Source organism: Taudactylus pleione, unplaced genomic scaffold, assembly GCF_031769625.1.
Source record: "Taudactylus pleione unplaced genomic scaffold, aTauple2 ptg001041l, whole genome shotgun sequence".
Lineage (NCBI taxonomy): Eukaryota > Metazoa > Chordata > Amphibia > Anura > Myobatrachidae > Taudactylus > Taudactylus pleione.
This window is the reverse complement of record NW_028285442.1, coordinates 2,031,543-2,045,349: the sequence shown is the minus strand read 5'-3', so window position 1 is coordinate 2,045,349 and position 13,807 is coordinate 2,031,543. Positions and strand designations below refer to the sequence as shown.

The 13,807-nt window shown below is 43.1% G+C and overlaps 1 protein-coding gene across 12 annotated transcripts in view; it reads right to left on the bottom strand.

Moving 5' to 3' along the window:
- The window catches only part of KTN1 (kinectin 1), a 168,407-nt gene that overhangs the window by 54,723 nt on the left and 99,877 nt on the right, over positions 1 to 13,807 (bottom strand). For all 12 annotated transcript variants that reach the window (XM_088461377.1, XM_088461381.1, XM_088461372.1 and 9 more), the window contains exons 18-24: positions 13,183 to 13,251; positions 11,656 to 11,687; positions 10,013 to 10,103; positions 7,977 to 8,045; positions 7,855 to 7,889; positions 7,488 to 7,578; positions 6,693 to 6,761 (exon numbers count right to left, since the gene is read on the bottom strand). In XM_088461377.1, the coding sequence (XP_088317503.1) occupies positions 6,693 to 6,761; positions 7,488 to 7,578; positions 7,855 to 7,889; positions 7,977 to 8,045; positions 10,013 to 10,103; positions 11,656 to 11,687; positions 13,183 to 13,251 (456 nt within the window). The remainder of the gene's footprint in view (positions 1 to 6,692; positions 6,762 to 7,487; positions 7,579 to 7,854; positions 7,890 to 7,976; positions 8,046 to 10,012; positions 10,104 to 11,655; positions 11,688 to 13,182; positions 13,252 to 13,807) is intronic.

The following is a 13,807-nucleotide window of genomic DNA, read 5'->3' as shown; positions in this document are numbered from 1 at the left end:
GCAAACTCGCACTACGAAGTGCGGCTGCAATCCAATTCCACACTTGCATTTTTATTTCAGAGGAAAATCGCGTTTTTCGGGGATTTCTTTGGACACTTCCTGGCAGGTCCGTTTTGCAACTAACAGGGACGCCTGATGTTTGGACTTATGCGCTGTTGTCTGCTACAAGGGTAGACCAATCCATCCGGTGAGTGTCCATTCATTCCCCACTTACACTTGTTTTATTATATCTTAAATTCATGTATTAATCTGTGTTTGAATTAGGGGTGTGCACCGGCCACTTTTCGTGTTTTGTGTTTTGGTTTTGGATCTGGATCTTTCTTCGTGTTTTGGATCTGGATTGGTTTTGCCAAAACCACCCTTCCGTGTTTTGGGTTCTGGGTTTTGTGTTTTGGATCTGTATTTTTTTTTTTAAAAAGCATAAAAACAGCTAAAATCACAGAATTTGTTGGTTTCTCTGCTCCTATGCTATTATTAACCTCAATAACCTTAATTTCCACTCATTTCCAGTCTATTCTGAACACCTCACACCTCACAATAGTGTTTTCATGTCCAAAAGGTTGCACCGAGGTAGCTGGATGACTATGCTAAGCGACACGAGTGGGCGGCACAAACACGTGACCCATCTAGGAGTGACACTGCAGTGGCAGACAGGATGGCAGTTAGAAAAACTAGGCCCCAAACTGTACATAATGCAAAGAAAAAAAAGAAGTGCAAGATGGAATTGTCCTTGGGCCCTCCCACCCACCCTTATGTTGTATAAACAGGACATGCACACTTTAACAAATCAATCATTTCAGCGCCAGGGTCTGCCACACAACTGTGGCTGAAATGATTGGTTCGTTTGGGCCCCCACAAAACAAGCTGGCAATTAATGTGTCCCTGCACAAACTGGCTCTACGGAGGCAAGATGTCATCCTCATCCTCCTCATCCACCGATTCCTCACCCTCTTCAGTGTGTACATCCTCATCCTCACAAAGTATTAACTCGTCCCCACTTGAATCCACCACCACAGGTCCCTCTGTACCTTCTGGAGGCTGGTCTCCCTGGAAGAGCTGATAATTCATTTTGATGAACATCATCTTCTCCACATTCTGTGGAAGCAACCTCCTACGCCTTTTGCTGACAAGGTTCCCGGCTGCACTAAACACTCTTTCGGAGTACACACTGGAGGGGGGGCAACTCAGGTAAAATAGAGCCAGCTTGTACAGGGGCCTCCAAATTGCCTCTTTTTCCTGCCAGTACAGGTATGGACTGTCTGACATGCCTACTTGGATGCTGTCACCGATGTAATCCTCCACCATTCTGTCAATGGTGACAGTATCATATGCAGTGACAGTAGACATGTCAGAAATTGTTGCCAGGTCCTTCAGTCCGGACCAGATGTCCAAACTTGGTCCTGCCTGCCCTGCATCACCGCCAGCGGGTTGCTTAGGATACCTAAGTTTTTTCCTGGCAGCCCCAGTTGCGGGAGAAAATGAAGAAGGAGCCGTTGACGTGTCACGTTCCGCTTCAGCTGACAGTGTGTTCACCAGCAGGTCTTTGCACCTCTGCAGGCTTGTGTCGGCCGGAAAGAGAGACACCACATAGGCTTTAAACCTAGGATCAAGCACGGTGGCCAAAATGTAGTGGTCTGATTTCAACAGATTGACCACCCTGGAATCCTGGCAAAGCGAATGAAGGGCTTCATCCACAAGTCCCACATACCGAGCGGAATCGCTCCGTCTTAGCTCCTCCTTCACTTTCTCCAGCTGCTTCTGCAAAAGCCTGATGAGGGGAATGACCTGACTCAAGCTGGCTGTGTCTGAACTGACTTCACGTGTGGCAAGTTCGAAGGGCTGGAGAACCTTGCACAACACGGAAATCATTCTCCACTGCGCTTGAGTCAGGTGCATACCCCCTCCTTTGCCTATGTCATAGGTGGATGTATAGGCTTGTATGGCCTTTTGCTGCTCCTCCATCCTCTGAAGCATATAGAGGGTTGAGTTCCACCGCGTCACAACCTCTTGCTTCAGGTGATGGCGGGGCAGGTTCAAGAGTGTTTGCTGGCGCTCCAGTCTTCGGCACGCAGTCGCTGAATGGCAAAAGTGGCCAGAAATTTTTCGGGCCACCCAAAGCGTCTCCTGCACGCCCCTGTCGCTTTTCAGAAAATTCTGCACCACCAAGTTTATTGTGTGAGCAAAACATGGGACGTGCTGGAATTTGCCCAGATGTAATGCCCGCACAATATTGGTGGCGTTGTCAGATATCACAAATCCCCAGGAGAGTCTAAGTGGGGTAAGCCACTGGGCGATGATTTCCCTCAGTTTCTCTAAGAGGTTGTCGGCGGTGTGCCTCTTACTGAAACCGGTGATACACAGCGTAGCCTGCCTTGTAACGAGCTGGCGTTTCTGAGATGCTGCTACTGGTGACGCTGCTGCTGTTGCTGCGTAAGGTGATACATCTACCCAGTGGGCTGTCACAGTCATAGTCCTTAGTCTGCCCTGTTCCACTTGTCCACATGTCCGTGGTTAAGTGGACATTGTGTACAACGGCATTTTTCAGGACACTGAGGACACTTTTTCTGACGTTTCTGTACAGTCTCGGTATCGCCTGCCTAGTGAAGTGGAATCTAGACGGGATTTGGAACCGGGGACACACTACCTCCATCAATTGTCTAAATCCCACTGCACTAATGGCGGATACCGGACGCACGTCTAACACCAACATAGCAGTCAAGGCCTCAGTTATACGTTTTGCTTCAGGATGACTGCTGTCGTACTTCATCCTCCTCGCTAAGGACTGTTGGAGGGTCAATTGTTTAGTAAAAGTAGTGGTGTTCCTACTTCCTCTCTGGGATGATGAACGACTCCCAGCAGCAGCAACAGCAGCAGCGGCAGCAGTAGGCGTAGCAATGCAGGATCCTCCAGAGGAATCCCGGATAGGAGAGTCAGTCATGCCAGTGACATGGCCTGCAGGACTACTTCCGATCCTGACTAAGGAGGAAATTGACGAGGAGGGAGTTGACGGTGTGGTTTGCAGGCGCTTGGATACAACAGGACAACGGGATTTAGGTGTCCCTGGACTGCTTACGGTCTTAGCCAAAGTTTCTGAACTTGACAGTAACTTTTTATGAACGCGCTGCAGGTGCCGTATAAGGGAGGATGTTCCTAGGTGGTTGACGTCCCTACCCCTACTTATTTCACCTTTACATATGGTACATATGGCAAGACAGTTGTTGTCCGGATTTGGATAGAAATATTGCCAGACCAAAGAGGTGGAATGTTTGGTCTTCTGCCCAGGCATGACCGTGATGGGCTTTTTCATCCCACAGACAACAACTGTCTCCCCCGGAACCTGATTTAAACAAACCACATCACCATCAGAATCCTCCTCGCCAACTTCCTCCTCAGCGCCAGCTACACCAGTATCCTCATCCTGTTGTACTTCAACAGTGACATCTTCAATTTGCATATCAGCAAGTGGACTGTGGGTGCTCCTTTCAGCACTTGCAGGGGGCGTGCAAATGGTGGAAAGAGCCACCTCTTCCCGTCCAGTGCTGGGAAGGTCAGGCATCGCAACCACCACCACACTTGGACTCTCCTTGGGGATTTGTGATATCTTCTTAGAAAGCACAGTTCTTCGCTGTGCTTTTGCCAGCTTAACTCTTTTGATTTTTTTAGTGGGAGGAGGGCTTCCATCGTCATGTGAAGCTGAACCACTAGTCATGAACATACTAGGGATCGACCTTAGCCGTTCCTTGCCACTCCGTGTCGTAAATGGCATATTGGCAAGTTTACGTTTCTCTTCAGCTGATTTAAATGTCTTTTTCAAGGTCATTTTCCTGAACTTTGCCATTTGGGATTGTATGTGCCCTCTACTATGACATTGGGCATCGGCCTTGGCAGACGACGTTGATGGCATGTTATCGTCTATGTCATGACTAGTGGCAGCAGCTTCAGCACTAGGAGGAAGTGGTTCTTGATCTTTCTCTATTTTATTTTTATCGGAGAAAGTTTGGTCCTCCATTTATGTTATATCGATTTGATATATACGTGCGGCTAAACACAGAAAATAATTTTTTTTTTGGTTTGGACTGGAGTGTACTTTGTGGGTTACAGCACCCTTTAACGGTCAAGCCAGCCGGCCCTTTACTTATGACACAGGCGCACTCTTGGCACTACTTTGTTGATGCACGTGCGGCTACTGCGCACACAATTCACAAACACAGAAAATAAATTTTTTTTGGTTTGGACTGGAGTGTACTTTCGGGGGTTACAGCACCCTTAACGGTCAAGCCAGCCGGCCCTTTACTTATGACACAGGTGCACGCTTGGCACTACTTTGTTGATGCACGTGCGGCTACTGCGCACACAATTCACAAACACAGAAAATAATTATTTTTTTGGTTTGGACTGGAGTGTACTTTCGGGGGTTACAGCACCCTTAACGGTCAAGCCAGCCGGCCCTTTACTTATGACACAGGCGCACGCTTGGCACTACTTTGTTGATGCACGTGCGGCTACTGCGCACACAATTCACAAACACAGAAAATATATTATTTTTTTAGCACTTGGGGGGAGCACCCCTGATGGACAGAGCACCCCCTGGACAACACTACAGCACTCCTTTAGGACTGGGACACTGCACAGGACTTTGGAGTGGACACAGCCCCTATGGAGAACTGACTGCACAACACAGTCCAGCCAGCCCCTATGGACTTTGAAGTAGTGGACACAGCCCCTATTAACAACAGCAGCACAGCAAAACACAGCCAGCCCCTATGGACTTTGAAGTAGTGGACAACAGCAGCACTACACTACACTACACTACACAGCCCTAACTCCCACCCTCCCTCTTCACTGTCCACAGCCGAGTGAGAAAATGGCGCCGACGTGGGTACCTTATATAGGATCCAAAACCCGCGAGACTCGGAAGGCGGGATGATGACGTTTTGCCTCGATTTCAGATCCGAGTCAGGCGGGAAAAGTCGAGCCTGATTCGGATCGGACTCGGATCGGGGGGGCTCGGGGGGGTTCGGATTTCAGAAATCCGAACCCGCTCACCCCTAGTTTGAATTAAATAGTATTACACTATTTTGGTATTATTTTTCTTCACATAAACTACATTGGAGATTGTGCTTCTTATAAAAGAACGGAAACCTTACCTCTGGAGGAGAGATGCAAGGTTTTATCTATGCTGGTTTGTCTACTTTATTCATAGTAGACCATCCCTAATGGTACGAGTCTGAATAAGAGGGGGGTCATTTTTATAAGATACAACAAAAAATTACATTCTGAATATACTACACTATGGATTCTCTCTTATTTTTTATTGAGATCTAGATTACTTCGAGCGCCTGAGGAGTATTGTTGGTAATATTTTTCTGTTTTAGCCCCTCTAATGACTAATTATCCATTTAGAAGTTTTCAATTAGCTTAATTGGCCCAATAGTTCGATGTCATTTTTGGGTGTTTAAAAAAATTGCCTCAAATTACCCGCACAGCAACTTTTTTGTTAGTTTAGGCACCCCAAATGCATTTACAGTTTGTTTTCTTTAATGAAATATTTCTTTTTGCCATTTTTCTTTTTAAAAAAAAAAAAGAAGCAGCTAAAGTGGCCTCAAATTAACACAAAAAATCACATCTCTTTATACTTTTTTTTTGCCTTTTTTGTTTAATTCATTTGAGGTTAAACAAAACGTTTTTGTTTACAATTTTTTCTCATTTCTGAAAACCTCCAGTATTTTCCTTATGCTCACTAACAGTCTTCTGTATGATTCTGCCAATGAAATTGTCACTTTTTAGGGGTCCAGGATGCCTACCCCACTTTTTCATGCCTTTCTCACAAGTCGCATGCTATAAAAAATTCTCACCCCCCGCATGTGGCGCAAGTTGGTATTTCTAATTGGATTGAGCGTTTCTCGGGAGCGAGCATCAGTGCGAAGTGTGTGTTTTTCATGATACAAACTCACCCCTAATTGGATTAACCCCCATATCCTGAGTTTGCACTCTGCTTGAACAAAGAAATAACATACAACTAGTACCAGTATCCTGTATATACAGCATTATTGGAATTGGTTCGATTCCCGTCAGCGGCAGCCCGACAGGAGCAGAGTGCAACGCAGTGGAAGCCCGACATCGCTGGAAATCCCGATCGTGGATAGGTAAGTATTTACTAACCTAACCCCCTAACCCTCCTTAGGGGTGTCTAACCCTAACTTCCCCCCCAAGTGCCTAACCCTAATCCCCTCTAAGTGCCTAACCCTAACCCTTCCCCGCTGCCTAAACCTAAGTCCCCCGGGGGGGTGAACCCTAAGTCCCCCCTGGGGGTGCCTGACCCTAACCCTCCCTCCCCCTAGCCTAACCCTAACCCTCCTGGCGGGGTGCCTAACCCTAAGTCCCCCCCGGGAGCCCTAAACATAACCCTCCCCCCCCGCGGCTGTCCGCTCGCGGCGCCCGGCATCCCTACGATCGGGATGCCGGGCGCCGGCCTCCCGGCGTCAGGGAAATGCGGGCGTCTACATCTAGACGCCCGGCATTTCACCCTTGCCGGGAAATGGCAGTCGGGAAGCCGGCTGCCGGTATTTAGGCAGTCGGCTTCCCGATTGCCTCCCGCATTAGCCTATGCTAGGCACAATTAAGCAAATACAACTTCTGGAGTAATAGAGCCTATAAATGCTTTCATTTTAATATTATAATCCACACATTACCTGGTCTTTGTGATGGGCCTTAAGATTCTGCACATCCATCCGTAAAGTCACATTTTCATCCCTTAGTGTCTAAAACAGACATCACTTTAAGTTGAGTTCATGTAAACATAATAAAACTGCACAAGAAACCTACTCAATTCTATGCTGCAAAGGGATTTCCAATGCAGATCTATTTTCAGGTAATATGAAATGGTAAGTATAAACCAAACCCAATCCCTCTAAAATATAACCAAGTTCATGCAAAAGCTTCTACTAATAAAATGCTATATTAGCTTTATGATGTTTATATTAGGTAAGCAGAAATTACATTATCAGCTGATCATTGTCAATCAGATTGGTCCTACATTGTATCATGTGTAGCCACAGCCTCTAGAGTCAAAATCCATTTGAATCTGAACTGGCAAAACGGAATACCTGATTGGACAACGTCTGCAATGGCATGCATTGCTTCAGTGTTCCCTCGCAACCAATGACTCTTCTGATCCGGGCACTCAGACCAACCCGAAAAGACTAGATCTGTGCAATTTGCCAAATTGCTGAAAGGTCTGTTTATTTAGTGTCCATGCCTAATGACCTGTTACTTTGTGGCCTTTACATTACCCTTGCTGTACACTACACTGTGCAATCCCAATTACAAAGTATTAAAATATATAGGTTTCTTAGCATACAGCACCTGATCCAGTTTTCAGAATATATTCCAGAGTTGGTTTAATGGCAGTCAGTGATACCTGATGATCAAGTTAGGGCACAGAGCCCTGTGGCAGAGTCGGTGTAGGGCTAAGGAAAGCAACTTACCCTCAATTCTTCCTCTTTGTTTGCAACTTCTATGAGTCCAGTCTCCAGCAACTCCTCAACAGTTTTGATCTTTTCATCTTTCTCTTCCATGCTACAAAAGGGAAATACACTCTTATTTATAGCAAGCATTTCAATCACATGTAACCACATCAGCATTCATTTGGACAACAAAGAAGAAGAAGCATAATGATTTATTTTATTAGCTATGACAATTCTGTACACTGAAATCAAGTAATAAAAACACAACAAGCAGCTTGTCCCAAACAGGACTGCTGCGCACATGATTTACATGGGGACCCCCATCCCTCTTATAGGCCTATAATGACGTCAAGCCTTGGGAGGGAAGTCATGCATGCCTTACAGTTACCTTTTCTCCATTTGTCCAAGTACGTCTTTATGTGTCTAAAGGTGAAAAAAAAGGTAGTTAGAAAATGTTGCAGATACTCAAAAAAACTCAGGCAAATATATCAAAAAGGAATATAATCTTACCTGATCAAGAAAATGTTCCTGCAACTTCTGAACCTGAAGTTGTAACTGATTGTTCATATTCTGTAGAGACTGAAACAAATGAGGGGATCAGACTAGTCCGGAGTTCTCTAGATTTTATTTCTAAGATTCTTGAACTTAGAAATATTTTGAACGGATAACTTTCACATGCCCTTAAAACACTTACAGCCGTATTCAATTTGGAGCGAAAAGTCCGTGCTGGATTTTTCGCTCCACATCGCTGATTTTCCTGGGATTAAAGTAGGGGCGCGCGCCTGCTTTATCCCCATATTCAATTAAAAAGCTACGAAAACGGGAGCCGGCGAAATAGGATCGGCAAAAAAAAACTAGATTTACCTGGAATAAATTGTAGGACCCCCTAAAGCTGTCAAAACATGGGGGATCACTATGGGTACCCCCGTTTTAGCCTGCAAATGAAAGTCGGGGTTTTAAATAGCCGCGGCAGGTGTTTTTTTTCTGACATTGAAGAAGTGATGCAGAAGAGCAGTTAAGTTATTTTTTTCGTTTTTTTAAGTGGTCCCATCAAATTTGGGGTACATGAAACTGGGTACTAGCATATTTTTATGTCCCTAAAGTAATTTTTAAAAAATTTTGCAAAAATGCACCTGCCGCTAATAGCCTATTGTAGAATACACCTGCCGCATACTTACAGAATAGCCCTGAACCTACAGTATTTCCCTATTTTTAAACACTTTTTCCATTTTTTTTTTTTCACCCCAATTTTTAAATTATTTTTTTGGGGTGTCCCTAATTTTTTTTTTTTTTTTACTTTTTTTTGACAGTTAATTTTTAAATTACATTCCCAGGGTTGCAGGCTATTTTTTTAAGGCTGCACCTCTAAACCCCAATTGTGCACTTTTTTTCGCCACCTATTCAGTGGTGAAAAGTTATCCCCGCTTTTTTTCAAAGACTTCTCGAACCTGCAAAAAGTCTTTGAAATTGAATATGGGGATAATTGAAATCGGCGACAATGACGTCATCGGTGCTAATTTATCGCAGATTCCAAAATTTTCGCTCCAAATTGAATACCCTGTTAAAATGCAGACGTAATGTTATCCAACAGCACAAGACTTACAAACTGCAACCAGTAAAGCAAGCGATAACCATACTGCGTGAGCCTTACAAAAGATGACTGTGCTGCGTGAGCCTTACAAGGGGTAACTGTAATGTGCAAGTTTTACAAAAGATAACCGTACTGCTCAAGACTAACAGGAGATAACTATACAGCGCAAGCCTTACATGAGATAACCGTATGGCACAAGCCTTACATAGGATAACTGTACTGCACACGCTTTATACGAGATAACCATACTGAACAAGCCTTAAAAGGGATAACCGTACTGTGCAAGCCTTACAAAGGATAACTGTACTACACAAGCCTTGAAAGCTATGTACTATGTAATCTAATGATTGTTTTACAAACCAGCATATTATATTACTGGAGTCTACAGTAGCCTGGTTTATACAGTATTAAGTGTAGGAAAATGCCTGTCGCTTCAAACAAAACAATTGCTTTGGGGTTGCTGTGTGTGATATGGATATTCTTACCTCGCGGTAATGGTCATACACATATCACAACATTATAGTATTACTCATTGCACAGTTTGGCAGGTGCCGGTGCTGAAGCCATATTGCCAAAAGAAGACATATAAGGACACACATCAATAACTCATGTTAACCATAATCTGAAACCTATTATGATGTTAATATTTTCCCAGAATTGTATAAGTAGTTTGCCTCCATTTTCAGCCCCTAAACAACCAGGCAAATTCTCTGCACAAAAGTGCAATTAAATATACAAACTCCATTAGGTTATCCTCTTAGAGAACAAAGTATTACATATTTAATTTGCTTAAACAACGTCTTACACAGAAAAAAAAATTAAAACAAACGACAATAGTTCACAAAGACATTAGAGTACCGGACCCTACGAACAGTAGATGGCAGCCATGTTAAAGACAATTATAATTCATGGGAATACACCGTTCACTAGAAAGGATGCCGATTGTGTCCCTTACTTTATGTTCCTCGATGTTACTGGTCACTTTCACAAGCTCAGCCTCAAGTCTCAGTTCCAGAGCTCTGATCTGCTCATCTTTTTCCACAACACTGAAAGAGAGGTGGTCATTTAACCAAGGTCTATTCTTTATCACTTACTGGAGTTATAGACTGACCAATGTCATTAACATAACATTTCATGCACACTGTTAAAGGAGATCTTTCATCAGTATAGAACCAATAACTTAGTTACACAATAGTAAACAGTAGCAAAGATTAAATAAGAAGTGAATTTTATACATTTTAGTCCTGATGCCAACTTGATTTACTTATTTGAAGTCTATAGATCATTTCTGTCCACTGGCTGCTAACAGCAGAACCTTCAGTCTGCAAAAGTCCACCCGTCTGTTAGACACAGTGTAGGCAGCGAATATTCTTAAGAATTCAGTCTACTCTTCACTAGGTTCTAGTGAATAAGCTATGTTAAAATATTATTGCACTAAAATAAACAATATTTAGAGCTAAAAGTCCTTTACAATGCTCTCAAAAAAATAACAGAATGGGATAGCATCAGGATAAAAGTAAAAGGTTATATTTTGCAATGCTGTGTGTAGACTTAAAAATATTATACACTTATAAAAACATGAATTCATAATTGGTTGCTAAAGAAAATCTGCACTTCTCAGTGCTGCCTGTAGAGGTCACTCATCTCACGAGATTCAGATATGCCAATGTGTGATGTGTATGGTAGTAACCTACAAGCAAGCAAACACAATTCATTTCTTCTTAGCTGCAGAAAAGGTATTCCAGTCAAATACCAATTAGTTGATGTGGTAAACTGCATATTTGCACTCATGTCAGTAAATATCTCCCACTGTCAGCACACAGCTAAACAGTGAATTTTAATATGAAAGCTACTTTGGAGATTCAATGTTTGGAGCTATAACCTTGTTGCAGAGAAGGTGAATAAGAATTTGGGGTCAATCTCAAACCCCCATTAAATTCCCAAGTGTGACTTCAAGTTTAGTTAATCAGGCACTGCTCTTACTGATTTTAGTGTTACTAAGGGACAGAATGTTGGGAGTGTTTGTTTCATGGGCGTGCTTAAATTAGCGACTGCCTGCGTAGCATGAGAGCCCTCAGCGGGAGAGGAAAACTGCAGAATCTATGGCTGGTCAGACCAGCCGCAAGGGCAAGATGGCCGCTCGATGTGCATCGATATTACCGATATTTACGCAGGTATGCCTTGTCGCACGCAGGTAAGAAGGCAGCAGTGGACATCTTTATGCTCATTCGCAGCTGTGTTCGCATTAACGTCCATCTCTGAATCATGGCCCATAAAATTCTGTGGTTACTAGTTACATTTTCCCAATGGAATGCTCATTTTAGACATAAGAAAGGCCCATGCAGAGGTAATCAATTAGGCATAAGACGTCTGATTTAGGAGTGTTTTATGTTCATGCAAGCGCAAGAAACTTTTCTAGGTAGATTTGTGACAATTACTATCTCAAATATAAAGCGACTGGCATTTTAACTTTAAAGGTACTTTAAAAGACCAAAACATAGCATGACTAGGGGATTTCCATCCTAAGCCCTGTGTATGAATGACCGCTGAAGCCAATGAAATTAGACAGCGTTATATGTAATGAATAGATGCTTTTACCTTTTCTCCAGCTGTTCCAGAACAGCAGTAGCCTGTAACAGAACCGATAACACTGCTTAATATAGTTGTATTGAGTTTTATCATTTTTACAAGCAAAACGGAGATACACAGTAAAAGCGGACGTGTATACCATCAAAGCTATCGCTAAAAATTTACAGTATAACCAATAAGAACTTAATGCTCAAGATGAGTGTATATAGAACAGAATAAAAAAAAAAAAAGGAATATTTTTTGGACCATGTAGCGGAAAAGCTCATTTCACATCAGCATGGGCATAACTGCACATGATATTGTGTTGGTAAAAACACATAATTTCCCCTTGTACATTTATGTAGCATCCTTTATGTGTGGAAAGATGACAAGCCTTTTGAAGCTGGGCAAGAGAGGTTATAGGAAGGTCTGTCTTCCTGAGTCAGCCATAAACCTGTCTCGCTGTATAGGGCATAAAAGAAATTTGTCTGAGGAAATTATAGGACGGCTGGCCAGACCCTTGATAAAACAGTCACTAAGAGTCCCGTGTTCGGTTTGGGTAAAAAAAAATAGTTGTTTACAAGGGGAGTCTCAGCAGGTGTGAATTTCTTCACCTAGGCGCTGGGCATGTTTATGGACCTCAGCCTGCTTCCCAACTTCAAAGAGCTGAATGTGTAATTAAAGAACCCCTGCTCATGTGGCCAGGAAACCCTGAGCTTCAGACAGTTGGACAATCCACTCTGAGCTGAAAAGGGTTAAAATCACCTCCAGGGAGGGGGGTGCCTGGAAAAGCAGGCATAAATATGTGACTCAACACTGGCCCATTGTTCATTCTACATGAGGCCATGGAAGGATACAGATGATCCCTAATCGTCACTGGGAAGGCCTCATCCTAGAACCATTTAATCCAACGTGATCAGAGTGGTTTGTTTCCCCACTTTGTTATTTTATTTTCTGGAAAGTGTGAGTAACGGTGTGATTGTCTTTAACATTATTATATTCTTTGTAACTTTTGTACATAACCTTTGAAGATATTCTTGAATTAAATATTAATTCTAGTTCTGGATCTGTGTTTTTATGACCCAAGGTCTCATATGGCTCATGTTACCTATTTTTCTAAGTATTGATAATTGTGTATGCAGGTGAGAGCAGCAGCTTACCTTATGCTTTAGCATTACAGTTTTCTTCTGCTGGTGGCAGTTACCCAGTTTAGTTAACCACATGTGCTGAGGTAACCTGTAAAAGTCACGGGCGACGATTCTCAGATTGGCCTATCTTGAGGGTCGGCCCGCAGGACCATGACAGACCAAGCTAGACATTTCAGAGATTCAGGATCCCAAACTCGTGACCAGCAACCTGCAGTCCTTACGTGAGCAGGGACCAACCTTTACTGCATGCAGAGTCACATCAGAGGCCTAGAGCAACACGTTCCTTGCTATCTACAGCACCACTCTCAGGAAGAACTACTCATTCATAAGGCTTTAAGAGAGGGCAACTACCTGTCCTTTATTTTAAACTATAGCTAATAGCTTCTTGAAAGGATGCGTTTCTCCTTACCTGTTCATTCTGAGTCAACTGAAATTTCTGTAGTTCAGCCTTGAATGATACGTTCTCTCTCTGTAGTGTCTGCAAGAACAAAAGCCAAATCAATCTCGTTCCTGTTCTAAATGCAGAGAGACTGTGGTGACATCATGTGTACAAACCTCAATAGTGAGGACAACATTAGCTAGAGTAATATGACAATAATTATTCTGCCAGTGTAAGAAGTGCAGCAATAAAATAGATAGGAGAAGTATTTATGACTGGTGGGGCCCGTACTAGCTACAGGCTCGTTCACACACTGATTAATGGCTAGACACTCCCTAAAAGCAATCTCTGTGCTCTGACCTGCTGTTCATATCTTAAAATGGATATATTCAGTCCAATGTAAAACACCTATAATAGTGGTGGTACTTTGCTGCAGTACAGTGAGCACATCATCACAGTAATTGGCATCTTTGTTAACTATGGGCGACCGTTTCAAATCCATGTTATTTTATCTATTCACCACCATCATAGGTTTCAAAATGAAAATCCAAAAAGTGGTTTACATCAAAGAGGCCCATTACTGAATATACTTTGGATCTGATGCAGAGGTGCATGTAAATGCATTTTGCCGATGGAGCATGCAATTTTTAGCCCT